Source organism: Achroia grisella, unplaced genomic scaffold (genome assembly GCF_030625045.1).
Source record: "Achroia grisella isolate CSIRO2021 unplaced genomic scaffold, CSIRO_AGI_Agris_v1 utg1086, whole genome shotgun sequence".
In the NCBI taxonomy this organism is placed as follows: Eukaryota; Metazoa; Arthropoda; class Insecta; order Lepidoptera; family Pyralidae; genus Achroia; species Achroia grisella.
Window position 1 is genome coordinate 1,246,562 of NW_026712572.1, and position 20,465 is coordinate 1,267,026.

The window sequence follows — 20,465 nt, forward strand, 5'->3', positions numbered from 1 at the left end:
GAAAAGAATAAAATTTTCACTTAAATGGAGTCATTTAAAGAGCGTTACGACCATGTTCAAATGTGCTGTATGTATAGAATTAACTCCCCTTAGGAGTTGACCAGAATCATTAGGAAGCGAGAAACTAACTTCTTATGATGTACTTGTTAACAATTAAAAAATATATTCAAACCAATACACAATTACAATAATAACATTCTAAACGTAAACAACTAGGTACATTTATTTATAAAAACTGTGCAGTAATTTGCGCCCATCTCCAGAGCATTGTATAAGACAATAGTTCATAATTAAAAAAGGTGATTAACAGATAAGTGCATATATAAATTATATACAAATACTATAATAATAATCTGTTGTATCAAATCACAGTTGAAGTCAATATGTAAATAGCAAATAATAATGAAAGTGAAACAAAACTAATAAAAAGGCATGCGCACGTTGCATAATGTTGACCTCAAATTAAAGTTATGGTTTTTTGAATCGATAGGGATTTCATGACTTTGGAATGGTGTTCGTATAAGTTAGTTGGTCCACTGAATTGACCAGGAAATACATTCAATGAGTATGAAGATGTTAGCCTGACAACAAGTCATACTATATCTCTATCTTCTAATAATAATAGGATTTATATCTAATGTAATTACCAATTTTCCAAATAGGTTTTTATTTTACGTTTTTTCTTGTTACTTTCCGGAAGTCCATTTCATTACTTAATGGATTCATATTATTTTCATAATTTCGCTAGCATTAACGTGTGTGAGATCACAAATATTCAGTGCTGAAACCGGACCAGCTACTAAAGCTTCTCTATTAGTGATCAAATTCCGACCGTTATTGCATCGACATCCATATTGCGTTTACGTATTTCGTATCTGAACGAGGCACGCATCATTAGGCAATGAATAGAGCTTGGATATAGCGTGGATGCCTGGTGTTGACGGTTGGACGACCAAACTACGCCTGAAAAAACTTTGTTTGTTAACCGGATTCCACATTAGTTTAGGAGGTTTCTAGATAAGCAAAGATGCCCCTAATAGAGAGTTAGAATCCCTGATAGAGAATAAAACAAATTACAAATAGAAATTTACTTAATAATAAATCATTCCGTATTCTACATCATAATCCATGTAATCTAACGGTGGAGTTCCACTCCGTCTCGTTTTTAAATAGCTCGTCAGTTCTGGGTATGCCGATGCTAACATTCTTGCACCTTCCTTAGTCATTTTCCCACTCACAATGATATCTCTAAACGTGCTGTTATTTATGAAGTCCTGGTTCATAGTCCTTATTTGATCCAACTTTGTTTGCAATGCGGCATCCAGCTTCATCAAATCCAATTCGTGAATATCTTTCACAGACTTCCTGTCATTCTTATACTGCTTCTTTAGATTCTCAACGAACGCCTTCAGTTGTTTAGTCTTCCTCTTACCCGCGAGCGTACGATTCCTATAGGATCTGTTCAATATCTTCCTGATCTCCTTTGTAATTTTCTTAATATTTCTCTTTATATTACGTTTACGTTTCAGTCTTTGCCTCCTACGTTTTTTTCTCTCTCTCAATGTCTTACTGCGCTTTTTTTCTTTTGAACCTCTGTCCCTGTACTTCTTCTCTTCTGAATCTGTGGCCAAACTTGAATCAGCGAATGAAACATCGAATCCTTGATACATGTCATATGTTGTAAGTTGCAAAGAACAGCAAACGAACTGAGTTCGACCACAGAAGTAATCACCTCTATAGATGCGATATTCAGCTTCACATTCCATAGGCAGCATACACGTCCCCCAAGGCATGTCATGCTGGTTTGGATCACCACAGGGAACGCCCCAAGGCCCTTAAATACATCAAATATTAGTTATGCACGAAGTAGTTTTATTACAATAAAACCGATATAAGTTGTAATACAATTAGTATTGGATCTGCAAGCCAGTAATCATAGCATGTACAAATAATATACTGGGAATGACCTAAACTTTGTAGTTTATTTAAATACGTTACAACTAAAAATAGTTCTAGAAATATATACGTAGGTTTCGTGATAATTTATCCATGTTTGCACTAACATGTCAGTTATAATAATTATAACGACACTAAAATACTACAGCGACCACTCCAAATAAGCTATTATGAATTAATTCTAAAATAATAATCACTTACTAGCACCAAGCATGTTAACATTATCCCCTCGAATCGGCGTAGCGTTAATTGCTTCCAATTTCTTCTGTATCCAATGTTCTTTCCACTCATCTTTCCAATTCTTTTGCTCTAAAGAGGAACTTTCAGAAAGCGACGTAGATTTCGTCCTCCTTAAAGAACCGTGCCTTCGCTTCATATAATTCAGTACGGGATCCATATGGTGCCTTTCTTTACTAGCCGAAGGTCTAGCTTCCGATATGCCTATGCCATTGAGATCTACTTCAATTTCTTTAGCTCTCGTAACAATTTTCGCCTTTTGTCTCGCAATTTTTCCATCGATTTTTTCGCCGAGCTTATTTCTAAGAATAGCATTACTTGCAGCATCCTTATTTTCTAATATTCCTTGCACAAAAGATTGCAAGTTACCTTTCAAATTGGAATATATTGACGTTTGAGAAGCCGATATTAAAACAAGCAGGAGAAAATTATGGAGATTTAACTTCATCGTAAACCTACATTTCTAGAATATATGCATCGGCGGAGTATATTTACTACCTTTTGTAATAAACATAAACTAGTAGTAAATACTCGGGAAGCAATTTCATGTGTATTTTTATTATAACAATATTATCGACATTTGTTTCGACTTTAATATATATATATATATATATATATACCTATATACCTAGATAAAATAAGATTTATATTTCTTTTATCTATATATTTTGTAATATTAGGTTATCTGTGGTTATAGGTACTATCTCCAATTTCAATAATCAAAAATTAATTGGTAATAAAAAGATCACATGTATCCTATGTAATTATTCTTAAATTTTCAATCTTAATTTGAATAACTTTCTAATAGCTAATGATTTTATTATATTTATTAATATATGTAATACTGAATCAAATGAAAAAAACGAGCCAATATCACGTATTTTATATTTTTATGTAACTATAGACAGGTACCTAAACCAATATAGAATTGAAACGATTGCCCCGAAACTGTTGCTTTTTTTTTTATAGTTTTATAGATTGTAGTTTTTCTAGTAATTCAGAGCGTTATTTTGAGTTCTTTGCCTATTCCCACTAAACTTACAGACACTAAAACAGATTAATTCCTATTGTTTGAATCAATAATGTAAATATGTGAGCGCGTGCTCATAATTAAGTTCTAGTTGTTAAGTTATTTTTAAGTAGTAGTAACTTAAGTTATTATTTTCCTTATACTATCACACCGCACGCCATCGACAGGGAATTCATTCCCACACGCTAGAACTTATGTGGTCTCGGACAGTACGGTTTCAGAGGATCTTCCTCCCGCATACACTTGTAGGTACACACAGATTGTGGAATGAACTACCTGCCTAGGTTTTCTCGCAAGACTACAGCTGGTGTTTTAAGGATCTATTGAAGTCTTCTTCTTTCTTCTTAAGTCTTCCTTAACGTTTCTTAAAGTGTCTTCTCATTCTCACCAGGGGTATCACCTGCGCTTTGAGAGACAAGAGGTGTCACGTGTTTTTTAAGCGTCTATAGAAACTGTTTACCATGAGATGGATCGTGCTCGTTTACCATCATCGTAGTATGAAAAAAAAATATTTATACACATTGGTTTCTTAGTGCAATCAAACATTTAGTGTTCCGAAACTTCCATATTCAATCAGAAGTTACAAACTAGTTTTCCAATTAGGCACTCGACTTAGTAGTTCCGAGGGAGTAATAAGTCAGTTTCGCTTATGGAGCATCAAATGAAGCAGTACCTAAGTGTAATTATTATCCAAGTTATGATCTGTTTTGTATAACTACTAGATCTTGACAGTAGATATTATATTAAAATCTGTATTTTTAATACTCGGTGGTCTAGCGGTTTAGCATACTGCCTTACTTCCGTCGGTCGCGGGTTCGTATTCTCGCACTGTACAAACATTTTAATTCTTGAGTATGATTGTTTGTAGCCTAGCAGTAGTCTAGGTGTATTCTAGATATACCTTTTACTATGTATTTACAAAATAAAATTTATCTAAGTATATGTTGCTTAATACCTATAGCACGTGGGAGTTGCCTGAAAACCAGAACTGTATGAGGTTGTGTTTATATCAGCAAAGCTGAAACAGCTTCTGTTGCCAACTTTAGTGTTTTTCATTTCTTTGTTATTTTGTGTAATCTATATTACCTATATAATTTTTAATATTCGACATAAATGTTTCATCGATGAATCAATCAACACACGCTCTGCTTAGTTTGGTAGTAGACGGCGCTGTATGTCCTGAGATATTAATTATAACAGGTATGGTAATGAATCTGCCTGCAATAAAAGCATACGCTGGCTGGATACCAGTTAAGAATAGGATGAGCACGAAGTAGTGATATTTCTACTATCAGTACACCTGTATTTATGTTTTAATTTTTTTTATATTAATTGTCAAATTACACCGCCTTATTATCTCTGATCAACTGGACTGGCTGGTAGAGAATGCCATCAGGTATTAAGTCTTCCACGTATACATTTTTGTGTGCGAAAGTATAAATAAATATGTCACTCGATATCATCCGTAAGATATCGTAAGAGGCATCTAGGAGCACCAATAACCATCTGATTGAATTTGGGTCGTCTACATACCCCGAGGAGAGGATGGGTAAGACTGTGGGACGAACTAATCTAGGCCATAGGTTTGAGTATGGACAAGAAAATATGTTAGAACCTTCATAAGCAGTATGTCTTCTTGTAAATGCGATCTTTATTTACCCCTAAAGAAAATAAATATTGTATACCAAGCCCTTTCGGAAAAAACAGGTTAACTAGTTGTGAATGCATAGCAAACAATATCATGCAGAGAAATCCGAATAGATTTGTATGGTATAGTATTGTAACCTATTCTTAATGTTTGTTCACATTTTAGGTCTACATATTTAGAAAGTCTATATCTAAGAAATAAGTAATATTTTAAAAAAATATTTACATAGTATTGTATTTTTCTTAAATTAAAAAAATACAAATATATATTTTTCTATGTTTTAATTAATCACTTCCACAACTGCCTCTGGTCTATCAATCCATAGACAATGATCTATATTTTTTTGTATGGGAATACTGCGTTTAGCACCACAAGTGTTACATGTCCATTTTATAATCTTTGATTTCTTCTTAGTTTTAATTGATACTTTTGCTGTAACATTAGCAATAAGTGTACAGCGGCAGCTTTTACACATTTGTCTTTTTACATCTGGATGGCTGAAAATATATAAATAATGTTGAATTATTAAATATTTTTATAAATTATGGTTACTGGACAACTACATTAGCAATGTTAATATGAAGATGAATTAAATATAAGGATAACAATATTTATCACACACAGAAACATATTGTAACTATCAATAAGAATGGTAGAATTAAACAAGTAAGTAGTTTAAATTGAAAGTTCTCTTTTATGTATAATAAGTTAAGATAAGTGTGTTATTTACACACCAGGTCACATCTTGAGTAGAGTGTTTATTCTTAAAAAATCAACCTTGACCAATCAGATTTTTTTTAATGGTAAACGATGGCTGTCCTTCAGCAACCTTCAATGAAATTTTGGTGTTGATTAGTGTAGCTGTTTCGGAAATAGAAGATAGAAAGAGGAGAGAGAGGGTACAAAGAGTGCAAATCTGATCTCTAAGATCACTCCACATTCACACTCCACTCAAATAATCAGTAAGTGGATATCAAGAGAGTCATAGTGTTTTCTGGTGACTTTTAGTATATTACATTACAAATAGTAAGGTACATATGAATAAAAAATAAAATACAATTAACAAAGCCAGTGTATAAAGAATTATTGTGTACTTAGCATCTGGAATAGCAACACATGTGAGATCTGTGGTACTGTATAGATGCAGATGTTTGCCAACCAAGTTACATATATACATAAAAAATATAAAAGTATTATATTCAACTTAATGTTAAATTAGTAAATTTTAAGACAAACTTACATTTTCAAAACATTTTTCTTAGCAATATTCACTATTAAATTACCATAATAAGAGGATAATCCTGGATTTAATGTACACATTTGTTTACTTATCTGTAAAAAAAAAATAACACTAAAACATACAATTTTATTAATAATAAAGTAATAACATTACAAACTGTGCTTGCTTACTTGATATAGATAGTTTATCCTTTGGAAGGAATCATTTCCTTGGACTTTCTTTGACATTTTACAATAAAATTATAACATCAAAATATAATAATATATTATTGTTTCTTATTTGAATTTGAAAATTTACAATTGACGACAAGCTGACAAAACTTGAAAATAAACCTGGCAGAAGTAGAAGGAAAGATATTGTCAACGTCAAATAACACTTCAGTTAAATGTCAGTCAACCATACTAAAGAAAGACAACAATTGTATCGTTCGGAAATAGAATTATTTGATTCATTCTGTTTACATCATACTTTTTTCAACAATAGATAGATTCAAGAGGAAGGTGTATATTTATAATACAAGTACATTCGCGCGAATCCGAGGTGAGCAGCTAGTTCAGCATAAAAACTCAATTTCACAGTCACAAAATAATAACCCATCAATCAATTTGCAGTCAGTCACATCAAATGATCAAATGTCAATTTTTCTTCAGTCTCGAAGTCATATTCAGAATTAATTTCTCTTATAATTTTATTTATTTTACTATAAAATAATTAAATATATTATTTTGTTTTTCATCAATTACATGCATTGTTACTTTTAATTTAAAATATATAACACGCGTATGCCGGTAGAATCATTAAAATTTTATTTCGCAACAAGTCGGCGGCTGGTTTAGTAACTACAATCTGCATTTGATGATTAAAATGAAAATGTTATTTAAAAAACGTGTCTTTTTTAGTAGATTTAGATTAAAAAACAGATATTTCTCGTCACAGTCTAATGCAGGGGAAACGGATATTGCCTTTTCAAATGGGTAAGTTTTGAGGTTAAGTGATTATATTAGGTTATAAAACCGACATATTACAAATAGATATACTCTACAATAACACATATTTAGTTTCTAATGTAAAAAATAAACAAGCGACAAAAAAATCAGAAATAATAAATACCTGACATTTATAAATTACCTAAAATATTTTCTTACTAGATTTTACCTCAGAGATCATTGTTATTAAAGACTTAATAATAATAATAATCTCAATTAAAGTATATCTCAAGTAAATTGTCAATTTTTAATTATTTTCAGAACAACATTGAATATTGTAACTGGAAAATATGCTCGGTTTGCTGACGGTGCCTGTGTGGCCACTCTTGGTCAAACCAGCATCCTGTCAACAGTTGTCTCCAAAGCTAAGCAGAGCTCCAGCAATTTCCTGCCACTGGTGGTTGACTACAGACAAAAAGCTGCTGCAGCAGGGAGAATACCAACCAACTTCTTGAGGAGGGAATTAGGTAATGCTAAAAATGATTTAAAAAGTAAATTACAGGATTGAAAAATAACAAACTATTTTCTCACTAAAACACATATTTTTCAAAGTACAAATCACACTGCCAGAATGACATCTATAGACTTTTTTTTTACAAAGTACCCACTTTAATACATAATAAATAGTTTCTTCATTATATCTTTTATGTGATGTATGTTTAAAATGTCTGTAACTGTCCTATTTCTCTTAATAGGACAGTTACAAGAGACCACAGACGATAAGACACATGGCCTCTATGGTTTAGCAGTTTAGCCCACTACCTTTCTTCATGGTAGAGAAAATAAAAAAAAAATATGGTAAATCAAGGTAAAAACTGAAACACATCTTAGATAGCAAGCTTGCTTTGTAAGACATGTTTAGGTTAAGCAGCTGTTTGCGGCCGAAATAATAATAATAATCTCAGGACAATTCACACAGCACTATCTAGACCCAAGTTAAGATAGCTGAAGCTTGTGTTATGGCAGGGTACTAGACAACTAATACAAATACATAGGTATTTTTTGTCGTAAATACGTACATATTATACATAGGATATATAATATATATTCTACATAAAAAACACCCAGACCCATACATACAATTATACTCGTAAATACAGTTAAATTATAGTTTGTGCCGTTCAAGGAATTGAACCCACAACTTTCGGAAGTAAGGCGGTGTGCTAAACGACTAGACCACTGAGGCCATCGATTAATTTATGAGTTAACCAAAACCACGTCGAAATAACGAAACATTTTGTTCACAGGTCCAACAGAAAGGGAAATCCTAACGTCGCGTCTCATAGATCGCTCGCTGCGACCTCTATTCCCTCAGAACTATTACTATGACACGCAGATAGTATGTAATATGCTTGCAATGGACGCGACAAACCCCCCTGAAACGATCGCCGTGAACGCTGCGAGTGCCGCGTTAGCACTTTCTGATGTACCTTGGAATGGACCTGTTGGTGCAGTCAGGTTGGTCTTTTCACACTTCACTTTGATTCCTGTAATTACAATTATCATAAACAATTATTTAAAAAGTTACATTTTTTTAAAAGAGCAACACGCAAGTTTCTTACAACTTACTGAGATACGTCTACTTACCTAATAAGTTACCGCTCACATATAAAACACATATGTGAGCGGTAACTTATTAGGAAAGGATACGATTATTCAAAAGTACGCCACCAGATCACGAATGTGTCATTAGTGTATCTTTTGTGTAATTGTATTATTAGTGTAAAGTTTGTATTATCCTAAATTTGTATTAAATTTATTTGAATAAAGATTATATTTCTAGCGATATAAATCATCGAATTTACGCAATACTCCCTACAGACCTAAGTGTTTCATTCATTCATACTTTAAGAGACACTTTCTTTGCGGTAGAGCTCTTGCCACTTTCCACGATCTTCCATCATCCTCTTCATACATTTATACAATACTACACCAATTTTGCCTTTAATTTGCCTAAATACTATTTATTTATTTTTAATTTTGTTTCCGTACTTTAGATTGGGCTATATTGACAATGAGATAATCATTAATCCAACGCGTAAAGATTTGGAAAAGTCAAATTTGAATTTAGTAGTGGCAGCAACCAATAGCAACCTGGTCGTGATGCTGGAGGGTAGCGCTGGGGATATCTTACAACAGGATCTACTGAAAGCAATCAAATTAGGTACGAATGTAAGTCATCCCTGATTTTTTATTGCCCTACTAGCTGACTCGGCAAACATTGTTTTGCTATATAGACAATATAAATTTGCCATATAAAACCTAATGGTATAAAAAATACTTACCGAAATACACAAAAATTTAATAAAAGTAGCTCCAACCGTTTCTGGTACAGGGACTTACAAAAATAATTTTCTTCTACATAAACCTACCTGGATCGATTTTGACGGGACTTTGACTCGCAGATAGCTATAGCTTCTTATATGTATGTTATAAGGAGTAACTTGAGCTATTTTTATTTTATAAATTTTATCTATTTTAAGACTACTTGGATGAATTCACTAGTAACAGCTAGTTTATCTGATAGGTCTTATTACTTTATCGATAGGTTACAATAACATTCTATTGAAATCGTAGGCACCAAAGAAGCACAACACATAGTCAGAGGCATCGAGAAATTACGAAAAGACCATGGGAAAATGAAACGGGAGTACGAACTGCCGTTACCACTGGAACAAAGCATAATTGATAACATTAAGACTTTATCTACCATGAAAATAAGAGAAATACTTAGGTGAGTTTTTGATATATTTTAAATAAAACGTCTGGTTATTACTCAACTAGCTACTAGCCCCGGCTTCGCACGGGTGTACATGTATTATACATATAAACCTTCCTCTAGAATCACTCTATTAAAATAACCGCGTCAAAATCCGTTGCGTAGTTTTAAAATTTAAGCATACATAGGGACAGACAGCGACAGCGACTTTATTTTATACTATGTAATGATGTTGATTATACTTCGCGCGCCAATCCGCTTTCATTCATTCAAAAATAAAAAATAGGATGTATTTTTTTTAACTCAGATGAGTTAAAAAAAATCAGACTGATATCACGATACTTATTTTCTTAAGTTTTTTTTGGGCGTACCTTTACTATTATTAACTGAGAATACGAGCTGAGTTTCTTGCCAGTTCTTCTCGTCTCGAAATCATTGATTTGACATATCATAAAAGTCTTTAATAGACCTACATGAATAAAGATATTTTGCGTTTGAACTTTATGAAATACTAAGTACATTATCTTATATATAAAATTCTCGTGTCACAGTTTTCGTTCCCATACTCCACCGAAACGGCTTAACTGATTCTCATGAAATTTTGTGAGCGTATTGAGTAGGTCTGAGAATCCGCCAACATCTATTTTTCATCCCCCTAAATGTTAGGGGTAGTCCACCCCTATTTATTTTTTTTATGTTAAGGCAAAACAACGTTTGCCGGGACAACTAGTATATTATAAAATTATAAGCTTTTATTGTCTGTTAAGATTACAAAAATATTCAAATGCAAAAACAAACGGTTGACATATCCTTGAAACAGCGCAGTTTGATGTGGTTTGACTTTTAAAAACTATTGTTTTTATATCTGTTAAGTAGTTAATAATGGTAGCCCAAAATTAATATGTTTATTGTAAGTTGGAATAATTATTAAATTTGTAATATTATCACTCCACTCATTGATAAGGCAAATATAAAATATTTAAAATTATGCCGTAAATTGCACGTTAGTTCAAAGTTACGTCGTCCATTCGATCCCGACCGACCTGTCAGAAACTCAATATCTGAGCAGCCGGACTGTAATATACATAGAAAATACCCAGACCGATACAAGCAATCATACTTATGAATATAAATGTTTGCACCATACAGTGATCATTCGCACGACAAGCTGTCCAGAGACATGGCCATCTCTGAACTGCGGCAGACAGTGCTCAACCAGCTCAGGGATACGCAAGCGGATGTGGGACTACTGCAGGACTATTTCAATACCCACCTGAAGCAGATATTTCGGGATATGATATTTGAAAGTGACACACGCTGTGATGGAAGACATTTAGATGAACTTAGGAAGATTAGTTGCCAGGTAAATTAGTACTAGCTGTGCCCGCGTGAAAATAGCCTATATGTTATTTTGATGTATGAGCCATATTATTGTAAAGTTTCATTAAAATCTGTTCAGTAGTTTTTGTGTGAAAGAGTAACAAACATCCATCTATCCATCCATACTCACAAACTTTCGCATTTATAATATTAATAATATTAATATTTTAACATACATTTTAGACTGTAAAAAGTAATCTTGGTACCTTAATTTCAGCTGCCTTCACATATGTTATGGGTACTAAATAACTTATATAAATAAATATTTCTTTTTGTAAATCCATAATATATATACATAGCACCTAGACCAGTCACACTCATCAAAACCATAGTACCGTGCGAGGAATTGAACCCGCGATCATCGAAACTGAGGCAGTGTGCTAACCGCTAGACTACCGAGGACGTCGAATGAAGTCAATATTTCATTATCATTAACTAAAAAGAAATAAATTCCCTATATATTTGTTCATATTTTGTTTTGGTGAACGAATGATATGATGCTAACAATTAAGTTTTATTCAACTTCTACAGGTATCTTTGTATGAACCACTGCATGGTAGCGCGTTGTTCCAACGCGGACAGACCCAGGTGATGGCGACTGTCGCGTTCGACTCACCAGACAGTGCTCTCAAGATGGACACCCTCACCATGCTCACCAGGTACCATATCCCTTCACATGGAAAGACACTAAGTTAAATAGTTTTCTTTTAAACGTAAACTGCTCGATTACTATGTAAAGGGGTTGATGGTAGAAGGGTGAAAATTTAGGGTTGTAAGTATTTTTTATTGCTACTTTGAAAAAAATATAAATTTCGTACAAAAATTGCTAGGGGTGACCACTTTTATCAAGGGGTATGAAAAATAGATAGTAGTTGATTCTCAGACCTACTGAATATGCATATAAAAAAATTCATAAAAATCGGTCAAATCGGTAACTAACATTCTGACACCAGAATTTCATATACAAGATATATTACGCGTGTGTACATATACTTTATATAAAAGATTAAAACGATACAATATTACCTTCTATAATGTAGTTATAGAAATATTATAGATATGATTACTTATAATATTCGTTAGTATATATCATGTAATATTGTATCCCATCAAAAACATAAATGAGAAATGATAGCCAAGTTCAATATTATGATATGTGCCTTGATTGTTGACTTCAACGACAAAAGAAGTGAGATCTAAATGGGTGCGAAGTTCAATGGTCAGCCCTAAAATTTATTTATAATAGTATAAAATATCATTTCTTCTTATAACTTAGGATAATATATTGTAGCCTAAGGTCTCTTACTTGAACTTGGCTTCGACACGCTCCCGCGTGTCTAGATTGCAGTATCTTGTTGGTAATCATTAATAAATATGTGCAGTGGTATAAAGGAGAAGAGCTTCTTCCTGCACTACGAGTTCCCGGGGTACGCGACGGGTGAGGTGTCCCGCGGCGGAGCACCCGGGCGGCGCGAGGCGGGCCACGGAGCCCTGGCCGAGCGGGGACTGCTGCCTGTAGTGCCGCACCAGCCCTACACGCTGCGGCTCACTGCTGAGGTTCTCGAGTCCAACGGTACATATACTCAGGGTAGTTGACAAAAATTGAAAATTCATGATTAGCCATGAATTTAACACGGGCAACCATTTGGAGGTCAACCTGACATGGTACATATGTTATTGTTAGCTCCATCTGTTAAACGCACAAAAACCTCAACAGTGTGAATTGGGACACAGATGTCCCCCCTTTTTTGGTCATACTTCTTGTGTTGAGCTTACCGAATTAGCGGTGCTACTGAAAAAAAATGTGATGACTATTCAAAAGTGCTTCAATGTAAGGGTATTTGAATAAATTATTTTCTATTCTATTCTATGGTAACGAAATCACTCACGGGGCTTCGAATTTTGTTCGTCTATGTGTTCACTTACTTATTACGCTTCATATTATATGTAACTTACTTAGCTACTTATATGTAAATTTTTAATTAGTAAAAGATAAAGAGGTACTGTTTTTAAAATATGGTTAATCATTCGTAATAGTCAACAACATAATTGAATGCAAGGGGAAGGACGCAAATAACTATTTTTTCTTCGTTCTCTGATTCTTCAGAGAAATTCCAAGATAAACTCTTTCCTTTGAGAAGTCATATTGTTAATGTTCACATTTGTTTTGTTATCGTATATGAAACAAACGAGCTTACGGCTCACCTAATGGTCGATGATTATCGCCATCCATGAGCACTCGCATCACCAGAGGATCAATTGTGTTGTAACTGGCTAATCAGATATGTATTTTATATTCTAAATTTGTATTTAAATTTATAGTTCTTTTATATTACATTCTTGTTTTTGATACTTCAATTCATTCTTTCTGTTCCTAATATGTTAGTCTATTATTAATATATTTTCTCCATTTTACCAAGTCTTTTTTCTTATTACTACAACAAATTGCAAGTGTGTTGGCGGTCTCTTAAGAAAGATTAAGCTCTTTTCTTGGAAGTTTAAATGTCGTATCGGTTTCGACACGGTTGCTTAAAATATTTGTGTGTGCAGGGTCTAGTTCGATGGCGTCTGTTTGTGGCGGCTCGCTGGCGCTACTGGACGCAGGGGTGGCGTTGTCGGCCCCGGCTGCAGGTGTGGCCATCGGCCTCGTGTCGCGGTACGAAGGTTCGAACCTCGCCGACTACAGAATACTGACTGATTTGTTAGTGAGTCCGCTTGTTATGTCTCTATATTTAATAATCCTCCATGGTTCAGTGGATTAGCACACCACTTTACTCGTAAAGGTCGCGGGATATAATTTTATATATATTCCCTGCACGGTACAAATATTTGTATTCATGAAATTGATTGTCTGGTCTGGGTTCTTTTATGTATGTTATGTATGTATTTAGAAAAAAAAATAACTAAGTGTTTATTAGTTGTCTAGTACCCATAACACAAGCTCTACTTGCCTGAGATATTCATCAACTGTTTCTTCCTTATCTCATTCATTTGTGGTCAACATAATATGTTTTTCTCTTCCATTCATCCCAGTTCGCAGTCATATTATTATTTACTCCCTTTCTTATAATATCATCTTTGGCACAGTCCATCCTTCTCTTTTTCTGCCTTCTGCCCTTATCTTATCTTCTGCCCATCCACATTCATATGTAATAGCTTCCTTAACTTACCTGCGATATTATCAAAACAAATCTATCATCAGTTTTGGAGTGTATTCAAACTAAAGAGAACTGACAAGGAATTCAGCTCTTATTCCTTTCAAAAGAGGCTTGTACATAATTACAATAATTAAGATTCATATTTAAATTCAATTAGAGAGAATATAGTGACCACCAGCATATGTTGCATTATATACCAGACTAGCTGTTCCCGCGACTTCGTCCGCGTGGAATTAAACTTTATTTTTCTAAAATAATAGTAGCCTAACTTACTCCTTATTACATCAGCTATTTGCCAAAAAAAGTCCCGTCAAAATCGGTCCAGCCATTTCAGAGATTGGCCGGAACAAACAGACAGACAGACAAAAATTAATAAATGTTATTTTGGTGTATGTAACGTATTTACATATGCATGTAATAAAAAACGATTATTTCAACATTACAAACAGACACTCCCATTTTATTTATATGTATAGATATATATAGAAAAACTAGCTGTCCTGGCAAACGTTTTTTGCCTTAAAATAAAAAAAAATTGGGGTGGACTACCCCTAACATTTAGGGGATGAAAAATAGATGTTGGCCGATTCTCAGACCTACTCAATACGCTCACAAAATTTCATGAGAATTGGTCAAGCCGTTTCGGAGGAGTATGGGAACGAAAACTGTGACACGAGAATTTTATATATAAGATGTAAACGATATTGTATTCCACCAGGGTATAGAAGATTACATGGGAGATATGGACTTCAAAGTAGCAGGAACGAAGAAGGGGATCACAGCGCTCCAAGCTGACGTGAAGATACCAGGACTGCCTCTCAAAGTAGTTATGGAGTCAGTGCAAAAAGCTTGCGACGCGAAGAGCAAGATCATTGATATTATGAATCAGTGTATCGATAAACCTAGGTAAGGATTTCATGTTTATTTTTTTAAAAAGAATAATAATATATAAGGAATATTCACACAGCGTCCAAGGATTTTGTTTAATTTTTTTACATCTATACTACATATAAATAAAATTGGAGTGTCTGTTTGTAGTATTGAATTAACCGTTTTATACTGCATCCATATGAATATAAATACGGTACATACACCAAAATAACATTATTTACAATTTTTGTCTGTATGTCTGTTTGTTTCGGCTAATCTCTGAAATGGCTAGACTGATTTTGACGGGTAGTTGATGTAATAAGGAGTAACTTAGGTTACTTTTATTTTGGAAAAACAAAGTTAAATTCCACGCGGACAAAGTCGCGGGTACAGCTAAAATAATAATGTATTAAGACAATTCACACAGCGTCATCTAGACCCAAGCTAAGCAGAGCTTGTCTTATGGGTACTAGATAACCATACACGAACTAGATAAAGATACACGAACAGGGATTGAAAACAAACGGGTATCGCAATTACGACGGCCTGAGAGGAGGTCGGAATCCCTAGCGATGCCCTCAGTCGAGATTGGCCTTCATCCTTCAGTCCTTCCTTTGGTTTGGAGTGCCATCTGCACTCGCCCCCTATCCAGTCTCGCTCACTGTCCAGTGAAAATGTAAAGGTCAGCTGCGGATTGAACAGGGACTGGTGTGTACACTATACAGATTCAAATTACAGTATATAGTAAACTCGACTGAATTTCTTATTATTATCTTTTAAAGAAACCAGTTTATTTACATTTACTGCAGGAACAATTATTGCCATGCACGCCCGACATTGTCTCGTTTCTGTGTATAAATGGTGATTATTTAACTGCAGACAAACGCGCAAGGAGAATATGCCTGTGATAGAAGAGATGCAGGTTGAGGTCCACAAGAGACCGCGGCTGGTCGGACTCGGGGGTATCAATTTAAAAAGGCTGTATGTCGAAACTGGAGTGCAGGTTTGTCAGACTACTCGTTTGATTCTAGTCAACCACAACCAAAAGAGTACCCTATCCGTTCAACCGCTTTCTGTTTTTATCAAAGGCTTAGTTGGTAGAGAAAGCTATATGGCATTAAGCTCGTTACTTGAACATATATGACATTCTTGTAATGAGAGCTTTCCGAAAGATGGGTAGGTTATAGGTCGAGTGCACCTTTCCATTATGCATAGAGTATAATATTATTTAAATAAACTTCAGGTCTCAAGGATTTTTTAATAGTTATATTTATTTCTATAACCTATCCATCTTTCTTTGCGCAACTTAAAAGCAGTTAAATTTATCGGTTTAATACATTTTTTTAACCAGTAAATTTTTTTTAAACTATAGTATGAGTGTTGAAACTTGTAATAACAAACTTTATTTTAAATAATTATCAGCCTCGAAGGTCTAGCAGTTTAGCACAGCTCTATAATTTCTATAGTCGCTGGTTGTTACATTTTTTTTGTTTTTTTTATTTTATATAATGATTACTATTAATATATAATTAGAATAGTACATAAGACATTAATTATAAATTATAATATTATATAGATTATTCAATTTTAATATACCCAAAATTTGCATGCCCGTAAATTGGGGCAATTAAACAGTTGCCAATAATATTATTACCTGGACATATTACCGAATATCTAACTGTATAATACATAAATAAATTTCATTTATTTTCATTTTGATTCCTCACATACAAATATAATGATACAAGTAAATATTTGTATTCATGAGTATAATTATTTGTATTGGTCTGGTAATGTTATACATATATTTACAAAATGTATATGTAATGAAAGAACTAGTCGTGTAATGGCAGATATTCTAGTATTTGTTAGTTAAGTTATAAAAGTTAAACATAAGAAACCTTTATTCTGAACAAATGTTCAAAACAAAAATGTATTGAAACCAATACATTTTTGTTTTTTGTTACATATGTTGATTGTTCCAATTATACTTACGTTTCGACTTGCAACACACAAGTTTCTTGCTCGTTCTTCTTGTGATGAGCCAGGTTTCTGAACGAGCGGTAGATAAAAAAAATTGTTATGACTATTCAAAAGTGCTTAAATTAAGTATATTTGAATAAATGATTTTATATTCTTTTCTATTCTATACACTATACAGTCTATTTATTTTTAATATTTTTAGCACAATTGTTCGATAATTATATTGATCTATGTTTATTTATTAATTAAAATGTATCCCGCCGTACGAGAGTGCCTTGTGGCAAGGCCCCAGTTAAGTTACAATATTTATTAAAACTTTTCTTCAATACTCTAGGTGACTCCAGTAGATGAAACTAAGTACACCATATTCGCACCATCTCAAGCAGCCATGGACGAGGCGAGGGCGCGTATAGCCGAGTGGCTGACGACAGAACGGACGCCAGAACTTGAATTTGGTGCTATATACAAAGCCAAAGTGGTCGAAGTCAGGGATATTGGAGTATTAGTAACGTTATACCCAAGTATGCCGCCAGCTTTAGTTCACAATTCACAATTGGATCACAGAAAGGTATTTTTTAATTATATTTAAAGGCTTACTCCCCGCAAAATACATTGGCTTCTTCCTTATCCCATTAATTTGGGGCCGGCGTAATATGTTTTTCCATTCATCTCTATTCGCAGTCATCTCTATATTTACTCCCTTTCTTATATCATCTTTCACACAGTCCATCCATCTCTTTTTCGGCCTTCCTCTGCCCTTATAACTATCCACATTCATATGTAACAACTTCCTTAAAATATTATCTTCATTCCTACGCATTACATGCCCATACCACGACAGACGATTACTCTGCAACCTCTCCGACACCGACAACATACGTCGCCTTAAAAGGCGTAGGTTACTGGAACCCGATGACGAATCAGGACCACCTAAAGAGACGATGATTCTGCTAGGAATCACACTCTACCCGCAACGTAACTTGTACCACATCTTTTCATAGCCTTCGACTGATTGTAAGATAGACATAAAAAAAATAATGGTTTAAAACCTATAGCACTGCAATCTGCATAGATCTATTGTTTATAGATCTTATTGCTCATTGTTTTTTAGATTCTGCTACCTAGGCCCGTCAGGAACAAGAATTGAAGGATATTCTTAGAAGCGATGATTTGCATCTCCTCAGGATAGAGTGTGTACTTTTTAAAGGAGATATTTTGTTTATGCATAAGTGGGCTACAACCACGTGGGATGTGTGGCGTTTCTTCTTTCATTTGGCAAAATCAAGTTGCCTACCCAGTTAGCTATAAGTTTAACTTTAAGTTTGTCGACGCTTCACCTTACGATGGGTAGGTAGGTGGCGGAAACAAAAAAAAATAAAAAATTAGAAATTGGAGGGAAATAGTACTAAGTTGTTTATACAGTTCTTTTTTATTGATGACAGATAATGCACCCATCCGCGCTCGGTCTGGACGTGGGCTCCGAGATCCAGGTGAAGTACTTCGGGCGGGATCCGGTGTCCGGGCAGCTGCGACTCTCCAAGAAGGTGCTCACTTCACCGCCACCAGCACACGTGAAGAAACTCGACAAGAGCCTCGACTGAACCTATAGAAATACTGTGATAGTGTAGATTAAGAACGTGTATACATATGTACTATGTTTATTTAACCCAGGACAATTCACACAAGGCCAAACTAAGCAGAGCTTGTATTATGGGTTGTAGATAACTGATATTAAAACATAGATTCAATTTCCCTTTTTGTAAATACGTATATAATATACCTAGAAAAAACCCAAACCTATACAATAATACTCAGGATTACAAATTTTTGAATCGTGCGAGAAATCTAATCCGCGACCATCGGTACCACGCTAAACTAGACCAGATAGACTTTGTACAAAATCGACTGCATCTGATATAGAGATCTCGCCTAATTCATCCACCAAACAGCTTGCAAAGTAAGATGTCCTTCGATTGACGGAAAGATAAGGCAGTAAAAATTACGCGATAACCGATCCTCCATCCAATTCAAACGGGGATCGATATTACAACGGTCAGAATCGGTGTTCGAACCCTTAACGGTGCCCTCAGACTAAAGTCGTATCCGTCAGGCGGTAGTTGGCTTTCAGCCGCTCCATAAGTCCTTCCGCACGTTTGAAGTACCATCTGCACACGCCCTCTATGTCCGGTGAAGCTATAAAGGCAAGCAGCAGCTGGCAGCATTAGAGTAGTCCGAAAAAAGGGTCACCTTCTTTTACATAAAAAAAATATTATGAGGGTACTTGCTTTGGACTCTTGTTGATTCAAGTTTGTATCAAATTGATGAATCACAATCTGTGTTCAATTATAAGGAATGTGGCAAGGAATCTCGTGGCAATAATTCTTGCTTCTAAATATTATAGTTTAGGATATTAAATTGGAATATTTACATTGTATGTACTCAATTATGCAATAGACTATTTGTTTTGTATTGACAAAGTGAAAGGAAGGGTAGAAGTGAAGAGGAAACAAAAGAAATAATAGTAATTATAGTACAATACGTACTTTAGGTTTCACTTTTACACAGTGTAATAAGGAGTACATTTCAAATAACAAACATGTTTTATTGTTAGTTAAGCAAATTAAGTTACTATTAAATTTGTTAAAAAATATCAATGTTTCGATATTTTGTTAAATATTTTATTGTATTTGGTATGTTTTCATTATTATATCTATTTATTCACATATATAACATATTGTCAGTGTAGTAATAATTCATTGATAGAAAATATCGGTTATGTATAAAAAACTGTAATTTCTCCAAACCAAATAAAATTCAACCCATATACCAATTAATTTCCGAAGGGCGTCGCAAACAAATAATAAATATTATTGAGATTCTACATTCTTTGAAGTTTATTTTTAATAGTCTATACAAGACAGATCTGAAACAATTACTGTCAATACCGTATGTATATTTGACATATAATTTGCTTTCTTTTGTAATTAAGTAACATCTAAATTTTCACCATTACTATTCATGTAAAAATCTTATTCATTACTTTCTTTGACCGAAATGAATAAAAACTGTAAATGTTTTTTTATTAATTACTGGTGATTGATCGGAATACAAAGTATCAGAGGCATGATATCTTAGTTCACTTTAGTGTCAACGCATGAGTATGATTGCCGGTTTTACAAGATAACGTCATCTCCATACTGTTCAATAGACACCGGTTACCGTTTACCATTATTTATTATATTTTATTTATTACCATGA

General features: G+C 34.0%; 3 protein-coding genes across 3 annotated transcripts; 1 reads left to right on the forward strand and 2 right to left on the reverse strand.

The window, feature by feature from the left end:
* Positions 1 to 1,091: 1,091 nt before the first annotated feature.
* LOC131843814 (uncharacterized) lies at positions 1,092 to 2,641 on the reverse strand. Its single transcript, XM_059192570.1, has 2 exons — positions 2,158 to 2,641; positions 1,092 to 1,834 (listed from the first exon to the last, which is right to left on the reverse strand). Exons 1-2 carry the CDS (start codon positions 2,639 to 2,641, stop codon positions 1,092 to 1,094), a joined length of 1,227 nt encoding a protein of 408 aa, XP_059048553.1.
* Positions 2,642 to 5,100: 2,459 nt separating this feature from the next.
* Positions 5,101 to 6,408, reverse strand: LOC131843714 (uncharacterized). The gene is made up of 3 exons (XM_059192433.1): positions 6,282 to 6,408; positions 6,112 to 6,203; positions 5,101 to 5,368 (listed from the first exon to the last, which is right to left on the reverse strand). The coding sequence occupies exons 1-3, from the start codon at positions 6,336 to 6,338 to the stop codon at positions 5,152 to 5,154; spliced, it is 366 nt and encodes a 121-aa protein (XP_059048416.1). The 5' UTR covers positions 6,339 to 6,408; the 3' UTR covers positions 5,101 to 5,151.
* Positions 6,409 to 6,774: 366 nt separating this feature from the next.
* Positions 6,775 to 18,996, forward strand: LOC131842799 (polyribonucleotide nucleotidyltransferase 1, mitochondrial). Its single transcript, XM_059191370.1, has 13 exons — positions 6,775 to 7,085; positions 7,359 to 7,564; positions 8,345 to 8,555; positions 9,095 to 9,261; positions 9,675 to 9,831; positions 10,966 to 11,179; positions 11,728 to 11,855; positions 12,579 to 12,769; positions 13,747 to 13,901; positions 15,073 to 15,260; positions 16,104 to 16,227; positions 17,542 to 17,775; positions 18,650 to 18,996. Exons 1-13 carry the CDS (start codon positions 6,967 to 6,969, stop codon positions 18,806 to 18,808), a joined length of 2,253 nt encoding a protein of 750 aa, XP_059047353.1. The 5' UTR covers positions 6,775 to 6,966; the 3' UTR covers positions 18,809 to 18,996.
* The last annotated feature ends 1,469 nt before the right edge of the window (positions 18,997 to 20,465 follow it).

What these genes read in the sequence shown, in the direction of transcription:
- LOC131843814 (XM_059192570.1), bottom strand. Translation starts at nt 2,641, where the DNA reads ATGAAGTTAAATCTCCATAATTTTCTCCTGCTTGTTTTAATATCGGCT. An exon ending in TGTTAACATGCTTGGTGCTA is followed by an intron (nt 1,835 to 2,157) that starts GTAAGTGATTAT and finishes GATGTATTTAAG; the next exon opens with GGCCTTGGGGCGTTCCCTGT.
- LOC131843714 (XM_059192433.1), bottom strand. Translation starts at nt 6,338, where the DNA reads ATGTCAAAGAAAGTCCAAGGAAATGATTCCTTCCAAAGGATAAACTAT. An exon ending in GGATAAACTATCTATATCAA is followed by an intron (nt 6,204 to 6,281) that starts GTAAGCAAGCAC and finishes TTTTTTTTACAG; the next exon opens with ATAAGTAAACAAATGTGTAC. An exon ending in AAGAAAAATGTTTTGAAAAT is followed by an intron (nt 5,369 to 6,111) that starts GTAAGTTTGTCT and finishes ATATATTTTCAG; the next exon opens with CCATCCAGATGTAAAAAGAC.
- LOC131842799 (XM_059191370.1), top strand. Translation starts at nt 6,967, where the DNA reads ATGATTAAAATGAAAATGTTATTTAAAAAACGTGTCTTTTTTAGTAGA. An exon ending in TGAGGTTCTCGAGTCCAACG is followed by an intron (nt 12,770 to 13,746) that starts GTACATATACTC and finishes TTGTGTGTGCAG; the next exon opens with GGTCTAGTTCGATGGCGTCT. An exon ending in CACAATTGGATCACAGAAAG is followed by an intron (nt 17,776 to 18,649) that starts GTATTTTTTAAT and finishes TATTGATGACAG; the next exon opens with ATAATGCACCCATCCGCGCT.